The sequence below is a fragment of the Otolemur garnettii genome, unplaced genomic scaffold (genome assembly GCF_000181295.1).
Source record: "Otolemur garnettii isolate 467f Iridium unplaced genomic scaffold, OtoGar3 scaffold00208, whole genome shotgun sequence".
Classification (NCBI taxonomy): domain Eukaryota; kingdom Metazoa; phylum Chordata; class Mammalia; order Primates; family Galagidae; genus Otolemur; species Otolemur garnettii.
The window spans coordinates 2,362,170-2,371,900 of NW_003852603.1; the positions used below are offsets into that span (position 1 = coordinate 2,362,170).

The 9,731-nt window shown below is 38.6% G+C and overlaps 1 protein-coding gene across 2 annotated transcripts in view; it reads left to right on the forward strand.

The window, feature by feature from the left end:
- Positions 1–3,566, forward strand: part of PET117 (PET117 homolog) — a 7,707-nt gene extending 4,141 nt beyond the window's left edge. Inside the window, exons 2-3 of one of the 2 annotated variants that reach the window (XM_012812420.2) lie at positions 466–1,176; positions 3,348–3,547. In XM_012812420.2, the coding sequence (XP_012667874.1) occupies positions 466–615 (150 nt within the window). In that variant the 3' untranslated portion in view covers positions 616–1,176; positions 3,348–3,547. Of the gene's footprint in view, positions 1–465; positions 1,177–3,347 lie in introns of those variants that run through there. The other variant, XM_023507820.1, reaches the window with a different exon arrangement.
- The last annotated feature ends 6,165 nt before the right edge of the window (positions 3,567–9,731 follow it).

Sequence of the window (9,731 nt, forward strand, 5' to 3'; positions counted from 1 at the left end):
GGGGTATTTTTTTGGTTGCAGCCGTCATTGTCGTTTGGTGGGCCCGGGCTGGATTCGAACCCGCTATCTTAGGTGGACGTGGCTGGCGCCTTAGCCACTTGAGCCACAGGCGCCGAGCTGCCTTGTCAAGTTTTTAAAGTGTCTGTCAATTGAACTTTGTAGTGGCAGCTTTTATTTTTTTTTGCTAGTTCTCATTAAGTTTTCTGTACTAAATGTTCAAGAATGTCTTAAAATATGGTGAGAAGTCATTCTAGTAATAACAGTACACTACCAAATTGTCTCATTGCTTCTTTGTTACATTTCGGTACATTTTACATTTGTATAAAAAGTTAAAATAGTAATTGGGTATTTGGAATCTGAAAGTTTTAAGTGTATTTTGGTAATACTGTTATTTGGATTTGAATGGCACAAGGATGAGAACCACCTGTTCTGGGTGTAACTGAAATCTGTTCCTTATGTTTTTAGAGGCTTCGTGAGGGAGTGATCAGAGACATTGAGAGGCAAAACCGGAAAAAAGAAAACATTCGTCTTTTGGAAGAGCAGATTATTTTGACTGGGCAACTAGAAGCAGAAAGAGAGAAGATGTTATTGGCAAAAGGTTCTCAAGAAACATGACTTGAATGTGGAGGATCAGTGGGACAAACAACACTGGGTGTGTGTGTTGATGGAGAATAGCTTAGTGATGTCCTAATCTTTTTTATGTCATTGTCCTTTAAAATGATCAAATAAAGGACAGTTGATGATACATTCTAAAGTATGATCTTTTTATGTCCCTGACATCTGAATAAAGATGTGTGGGCAGATGCTCTTCTGAGGAGCTTCTGTCTGTGAGAGCCTGGTAGAAGCCCCTTTAAGTTTAGTGTCCAGAGCGAATTAGGATTTTTGAAAAGCACTTCTGAACCTGTGAGAAGGCAGGGATGGAGAGTAACATCCACCTGAGTAGTTTGATAAGTCGACATGACGATGAAGCCACGAGAACATCTACCTCGGAAGGGCTGGAGGAGGGTGAAGTGGAGGGAGAGACGCTCCTGATTGTTGAATCGGAGGATCAGGCATCAGTGGACTTATCTCATGACCAGAGTGGGGATTCCCTGAACAGCGATGAAGGAGATGTGTCGTGGATGGAGGACCAGCTGTCTTACTTCTGTGACAAGTGCCAAAAATGGATACCAACCAGTAAGGAGCTTCCCAGTTCCTTTTATTTGTCAATTCCTGTGTGAAGGTTTGTTTTTCAAACCTGTGAAAGAAACTTGAATGTAAAGTAGACTTAAATATTTATTATTTAGTTGATCAACTATAAATTTGTACAAAACAGAGACACATTGTACTAATAAAAATGTCAACCTCTATCATATTGTTAAATTAACATTTAAAAAATATTTTTAAAATTTCAGATTAATACGATACATGATTACATTATTCTGTTTGCATTTGTAGAGTCTGAGTCGTAGTTGTTTCCTTCAGTCAGGAAATGTGCCGTATGCTGGTGCATTGTTCCCCTTGGGTGGGAAACTGCTGCACTCTCTCCCCGTCCCTAAATTAACATTCTTGATAGTAACCCAGTAAAAATAGGAAAATTGGAAATCTTGGGTTAGCCACATTTTTTCTAATACAATTGCATTATAGATTTGGGGCCATATTAATGTAGAATTAATGTTCAAGTTCATAAAAATGACTCTGTTAATATTTAACTTACATGGAGTGAGATCAGAATTAGCAAATTGAAGGTGTTTGTGCTTTTCCAGGAGCTGTAAGGGAAATGTACATACAGGCATCCTGGTCACCTTACTCTTGATATTTTCAGCTGATAGCTTTCTGGCTCTTGAGGAGCATGGCTTTCCAGCCGTTATAGGATTCATACTGAAGCAGGGATTTTTCCATTAGGCAAGAGATTAGAAAAGACATAAGTATCTGAGGAATGCTTTGTGTAATAGATTTTGTAACTAAGAGAAATTTATGGTATTGTGACATAGGTCATTTTCTGATATGTGGAAATCTTGGTTCACCTATTCAAATTAATAATAACATTTTCACAGAGGACAAAAACCTAGAATTTACTGCTTATTAGCTGGTTTTGCTTCTGAGCTCTTTCTGCTTGTTAGTTCTGGGTTCTGCCTGAACATCTCGTGTCTTTTCCTTTGTCCTAGCAGGATAAATGACAGACTGACAGACCTACCTTTGTGGTCAGGCCCTGCTAACTTAGCCTCTTCTGTCCCCATACAGACAACTTTGCAGTTTCGGTAAACTTTATTCTCCCCAAGTAATTCTTATCCTTAATGCTATAGCACATTTTTGTTTCCTCGCTGGAATGTGCATCTCTATAGTTTCCATGCCCTCCCCCATATCCACAGGCACCCCCTCTTCACTTGGCCGATTTCGAATCTGGCCCCCATCTTCCTAGTATAGATTGGGCACCCCTTTGATGTGACCCCATGCTGCCCTGTGGTACACATCTTATTCCTGTGGTTTTCATGCATCCTGGAGCATCAGCATCGCCTGGGCAACTTTAAAAAAATGCAGAGGCCTAGGCCTCGCTTAGCAGATTGATTTCATCTAGTGTCCTTGGCTGATTCTGATGCAAAGTGAGGATGAGGAGTCTCTGTGCTGTTGTGATTACCTACTTTCTCCTAAGACTGTGAGAGCAGGCACCATATCTATCTTGAAATAGACATTTGTTTGATAAATACTTATGTTTACTGGTGGTGCCTGTAGCTCAAGCAGCTAAGGTGCCAGCCATGAACACCAGAACAGGCGCGTTTGAATCCGACTGGGGCCTGCCAAACACTGACAACTACAACAAAAAAAAAAGCCAGGTTTTGTGGTTGTGCCTGTAGTCCCAGCTACTCGGGAGGCTGAGGCAAGAGAATCGCTTGAGCCCAGGAGTTTGAGGTTGCTGTGAGCTGTGACTCCATAGCATTCTACCAGGGCAACAGCTTGAGGCTCTGTCTCAAAAAAAAAAAAAAAGACAGTAAGTTGTATTCCTCTTTCTAGCCTAGCCTGTGGCAGGTGGTGGACATATTTGAAAGAACTTGTGAAGAGACCTGCTTGTGGGAGTCAGGAATGTGACAGTTGGAAAAGCCAGTTTAGAGCAATAGTACCTGCTTTTCTGGTACCTTCCTCCTAAAAGTTAAGAAACCATAGATGCTAGTGAGTGTGCACTTGGTGCTAGGAGGCCAAAAATCTTTCTCTACTCCCACACCACAGGCCAGCTCTGTGGGTTGGCTGAAAAAAAAAAAAAACCCATGGGAAACTTGGAAAATTTGGAAAATGTTGTTGATAAACTATTTAAATCTTTGGGTTACGTCTGCTTTGGATACCTATGATGTGACTTTTTGTTTTTCTTCTAGGTCAGCTGAGGGAACAGCTCAGTTACCTTAAGGGTGATAATTTTTTTAGATTTACTTGTTCTGATTGCTCAGCAGATGGCAAGGAACAGTATGAAAGGCTGAAGCTCACGTGGCAACAAGTGAGTAAAATGCCCTCCCTGGGATTCAGGAGGGGGGTCCTCCAAAGGATTTGTTGGGATGACTATCTAGAGTGAGAAACTTCAGAGCTTTTGTGTTGTTTTGGGGGCACTTTTTATTTAACAATGAAAATTAGATACCAAATACATGGAGAAAAAAGAGTTTTTGTTAAAATTACTAACTCAGTGAAATGGGTTTGAGATTCTTGAAAATCTCACATTTCATTTATATGTAATACCAAGGTCTTATGGTAATTAAAAATGAAGTTCACATTTTTCTGGCAGCCATTTTTAGAACAGTAAAACAATTTTTAAAAATGTAAAGATGGTAACATTGAAAACAGATTTGGAAGAAGCCTTGTGACTGATTGCAAACTAACAAAACCCATCTCTTCTAGGTTTGATCTCAGAGATGTTTGAATACTTTTTGTTTGATAAATACTTATATTTACTTTTAACCATCTCTAATATCAATACCCTAATCTAAACCAATAAACTGTAGCCTAAGCAGTAGCTTTTTACTCACCTGCAGCTTGTATTAAGATTTTTTGGTTTTGTTTCTATATTAACATATATAAGAATGTATAATATGTGTAGTGAGGCATCAATATGTGTGTACTTTTTAAGCTCAAAAACAAATGAATTGTATATCGCCTAGTTTTTATGTTCATACACTGAATAAATACTGAGTGCCTGTAGTGAACTAGGTGCTATCCTAGGCCTGGGGACTACTATGGTGAAGGAGACAGTGCAGGCCCCTGCCCTAAGGCAGCTGACAGCCAATATTTATTTTAGATAATAAAGAGGTAAATAGGATGATTATCCACAGCACTTTTTGCTTTGAAGGAAATAGGGCAGAGTTTTTCAGAGACAGAGTCTCATTTTATTGCCTTCAGTAGAGTTCTGTAGTGTCACAGCTCACAGCAACCTCCAGCTCTTGGGCTTAGGCGATTCTCTTGCCTCAGCCTCCTGAGTAGCTGGGACTACAGGCGCCCACCACAACGCCTGACTACTTTTTTTGTTGCAGTTTGGCCGGAGCTGGCCTTGAACCCACGACCCTCAGTATATGGGGCTGGTGCCCTACCCACTGAGAGAAAAGTTTTGATCATACCATAGGAGCTAGTCACAGTGCTCCTTGTCAGCTGACGTTGCTTTAGCAGCCTCAGGCTATTATCTTGATTAATCATCACCGCTTCATTGGGACATCTGTTGAACTTTGTCAGTGGTAAATTTAGGAGACCTTTTTCACTTGCCTGAAATTATGTAAGTAGACAGTGAAGGGAAGTTTATATTGAGGGCACAGTCTTATAAATGTTATAATTGGGGATATTTATCTCCAAACATAATAATAATGTAATAATAATATAATTGGAGCACCTGGGATGCTTTGTCTGGGCAAAGTCATATTAATAGATTGTTGTCATACGTGCACACTGGCAGATTTGTATTTGGCCTCAAGTAGTTTCTCATAAAATCTATAAAATGGAAGAAGAGCAAGTATGTGTAAGTTGTTTTTTTCAAGAATTTGAGTTTTCTGGTTGGGCACTGTGGCTCATGCCTGTAATCCTAGCACTCTGGGAAGCTGAGGTGAGTGGATCACTTGAGCTCAGGAGTTTGTGACCAGCCTGAACAAGAGTGAGAGACCCCGGTCTCTACCAAAAATAGAAAAAGTTAGCCAGGTGTGGTGTTGTCCCAACTACTCTGGAGGTTGAGGCAGAAGGATTGCTTGAGCTGAAGAGTTGAAGGTTGCAGTGAGCTGTGATGACACTACTGTACTTTTAACCAGGATGACGGAGTGAGGAAAAAGAATTTGAGTGTTCTGTAGCAGTTCTTTTTAAAGTAAAAGTTGGTTTTTGCCTATATTGCTCAGTGTATGTATTAGTTCAATTTGCATATTTAATTTAGACTAACATAACTTGTGAATTATTTTGTCACTTCCCAAAGACATACTGATGGTAAATAGTAACCCAGGATGAAGTGATAACTTAGATGACACACATCTGGTTCTTGGCAAACTACTGCTCAGGGTTTCTAGTTGCATTTGAAAAAGCCCATCACTCATTGAAGACCTGAAAAGGAATCAATTGGTCTTAAGTAGACTCCTTGGATGCTTCCAAATACTTACTGTATTGGAATGTGGGTTTTCTGTCTTTTAAACTTTGTATTTGTTTATTTTTTAATTGTTCAAGAACAAGCTCTTTGAATTCAGAAAAACTTTATTTATTGACTTATTGAAGTAATAAGTAGAAATGTTTGCAACACAAAATAATATCTTAATTGTATTATAAAATACTATTATAAAATACTGACGGTAAAAAGGTCCGGTCTCCTGACTGAAAGGCCCCTTTCTGTGTCCTCTTTGTCCTTGGTGATCCTTGCGAGTATGTTTGATGTGTAAGAGAAGCTTTATTAAATGTTTGGGAAGAGGCTGTGTGTGTGTCTCACGCCTGCAGTCCCACCAGTTGGGGAGACTTAGGCAGGCAGGAGGATTGCTTGAGACTTGTCTGGGTCATAGAGCAAAACACTTTCTAAAAAAGCAAAAACATTGGGAAGAATAGGGAGATATTACATTTTTTTCCAGGGGACTTATTCTCACAAGGAAAGATAGCATGGTCTGTGCTCACTGTTTTTCTAGGTGTTCTTCAGTAGACACTGAGTGCCTGCCAGCCGGAAGCCAGGCCCTGGGTATACATTGGTCTACAAGGCTGGCTGCATTACTGAGGTGCTTGGTCTTGTATCTCGAGAGCAGAAAACTAAATTGGAATTCATTCTTTTAGATATAGATTCCTGGAAAGGAGGAAAAACAAGTGCATTATATACTAGTATATTGTTTGCCCAGTAAATATTAAGTGATAAAAGTTATTTTCAAGTAAGTATGTGAATTTTAACTTAAAACTTAAGTTATGAAATACATATACAGGAAAGTACTGGAAATAAAATAATAGACATTTAAATACCTACCACTGAGATAATCAGTGAGTACCTGTTTGTGAGGTACTCTTGGAGTTTGAGCCTGGGCCAAGCTCTGTCTTAATTTTCTTAAACTATTAATTGAATAGTAACTTTTTTCCAAAATGTGATGAAATGCGCCTAACATAATGTACCATTTTTCAGTGGATAGTTCAGTGCCATTAAATATATTCACACGCTGTTGTTAACCATCCCCACTGTCCATCTTGGAACATTGTTATCTTTGCACAATGAAACTACTGATTACACACTAACTCCCCAGAGTATTAACTGTTTAAGAAAGATATTTGTTGGCTGGTGTAGACCTGATATGAAAATAAGTGAAAGACATTTGAAAAATCTGTTTGGGGGTTAATTGTGTGGTAGACTGTAAATATTGTAAGTTTTAGGATGGGGGAATTGAAGCTTGGCTAGTGAAGAAACACGATAACTACCGGCCTGTCTGTGTGGCACAGTTATAGTCTTCCATAGGACCATTGGGAATGCAGTGCTGTGAACACAGGTGCCGGGGCATTAACTGCAGTTTACTCACTGCCCAGCAGCTATAGGGTGCTCCTTACAGAAATAAGGATTATTTAAGCATTTTTTTCGGGATTCTCTATCCCCTTTTCAATTTCATTGGCCCCAAAATAAGTCATGATTTTTATTAGGTTGAAAACATGGTTTTGAATAGCTTCTATAGTTTTGTCCGTTTACATAAAACTACATACCTACCCAATGGAAAAGGATATTTGCATATTTTGAATCTGACAGAAGCTTAATAACTAGGATCTGTAGAGAACTTAATGCACATGAAAAAAGCCAACAATCCCTTACATCAGTGGGGAAGAGAGATGAACAGAACCTTCCCCAAAGAAGATAGACTAGCAAACATATGAGAAAATGCTCATCATCCCTAATTATTAGAGAAATGCAAATTAAAACCAGCCTGAGATACCATCTAACCCCAGCGAGAATGGCCTATATCACAAAATCTCAAAATTGCAGATACTGGTGTGGATGTGGAGAGAAAGGAACACTTTTATATTGCTGATGGGACTGTAAACTAATACAACCTTTTTGGAAGGAAGTATGGAGAAACCTCAAGGAACTCAACCTAGACCTCCTGTTTGATCCTGCAGTCCCATTACTGGGTATCCAGAAGGAAAAAAACCTTTTATTATAAAGACACTTGTACCAGACTGTTTATCGCAGCTCAATTTACAATTGCTAAAATGTGGAAATAACCTAAATGCCCCTCAACCCAGGAATGGATTGGCAGGCTGTGGTATATGTATACCATGGAATAAAAAATGGAGATTTTGCAGCATTTGTATTAACCTGGATGGACGTGGAACACATTATTCTTAGTGAAGCATCACAGGAATGGAGATGCACGAATCCTGTGTATTCAACTTTGATATGAGGACAATTAATGACAGTTAATGATGTGGTGGGGGTAGGGGAAGGGGAGAACAGAGGAGGAGGGAGGGATGAGGGAAAGAAAAAAAAAGAAAATAGTGACTAATTTTTCACATAAATTGGATTTAATTTTGACCAAAGTATGTTATTTGAACAATAATTTTTAATTCAGCTTGTTAATATGTTGTTAATATGTGGCATCCTCACTTATAAGTGAAATATGTTTGTAATTTCCATTTATAATAATATATTTTTTCCAATTTTAATATCAGGTATATCCAGATGAAGTAGAATGATTTTGAAGTATTTCTTCTTTTTCTATTATCTATAAGATTTAGCATGACCTGTTTTTTGAAATTATCTTCTGTTTTTATTTATAAAAATATTGTCTATTTTTTGAGACTTAAAAAAAAAAGTTAACTGATGACTCCATACTGAACCTCAGAGTCAAAGCATTCTATGATAGGCATACTTTTATCTGACAATGTGAATGTTACTTTCCTTGCATTATTATTATTATTGCTCAGTATTTTGGTGCAGCAATCATCTGATTACTTCTCCGATTGTATTTATCTTCATTCTTTATGAGGTTTTTGTTTCTAGTCCTTATCTTAAACATTGTTATTGTTACTAAATTTTAAGCCTCTTTAATTTTGTGAAGGCAAAATAGTGGAAATCAAATAAACACATGTACATGTATAGAGAATAAAAAAATAGAATATATTTATGACAAGTCAGAAAAACACTACATAAATAAAACATCTGTGTGAATGTAGATGCAAGGGGCAGTGTCTGAAAGGATAGTCTTTTACTACGTTGAAAGTGATTAATTTCTTGGATTTCAATTTATTTCTCCTTCCTTTGCTCTTTTCTATCTTTTAGAGTGAGTGTATGTTACTTATATTCTTGAAACCCTCCCCCCCTCCCAGGAGGATCTCACCTAATGTGCACAATGCAAGGGTACATTTCAGAACAAATGAGAGTGAATTATAAATGTGTTACCACAAAAAATAAATGAGGTGATGGTTAATCAGTCTGATTTAAGCATTCCACATGGTATGTCAAATCATCACATTGTACCCCATAAATGTATATAGTTACGATTTAATAAAAATTAAACTTAAAAAAGTAATAAGGTTGTATTAGATTAGGATTTGCACACACTGAGGTCTGGGGATGTCTCCGTGCTCTCCGGGAATGAGCTGAATGGCCTTTCCGTTCCCTGCCCCAAGTCTAATGATTTCATTTGAAGAAATTTTCGACAGTTAGAAATGGGTAAATCACTGAGTAGATGGTGTCTGAGATTATTTTCAGCTTTAAATTCTGAGAATATTGTTTGTACCCTTTAAATATCTTAGAAAAGTACATATACAGTAGTGACTTTAAAAATTTTTAATAAGGGTATCTTTGCCAGTCAGAAAGTGCTGGCTGGAGGCGGCACCTGGAGGCTTCCTACCAGCCGGTAGTTAGCCCTGCATTTAGGGCTGCAGTGTTAGGGTGGGGTGGTGTTTGAGACCGCGCCTGTTTATCAGCTGGTTGAGTGGCAACTCTCTTGTAACCATCAAGTCCAACCACACATAAGTCCTGCCTTTGTAACACCCTCAGAACAACTGCACGGGATTAGGTGGGTTAGTAATCTTTGATAAAGGGAAGAACAGAAGTGAAATTCTGCGCTGCTAATATTCCAAGGTATTATACTTCCCTTGTCGCCTCTGTTCACCAGCCTTCCTACTCAGAATCTAAAACCGAACCAACATTTCCCCCTCAAGATTAACATCCCTGGCTCGGCGCCTATAGCTCAACCGGCTAAGGCGCCAGCCACGTACACCTAAGGTGGTAGGTTCGAATCCCCAGCCCGGACCTGCCAAACAACATAAAATGCTACAAGACCTAGAAA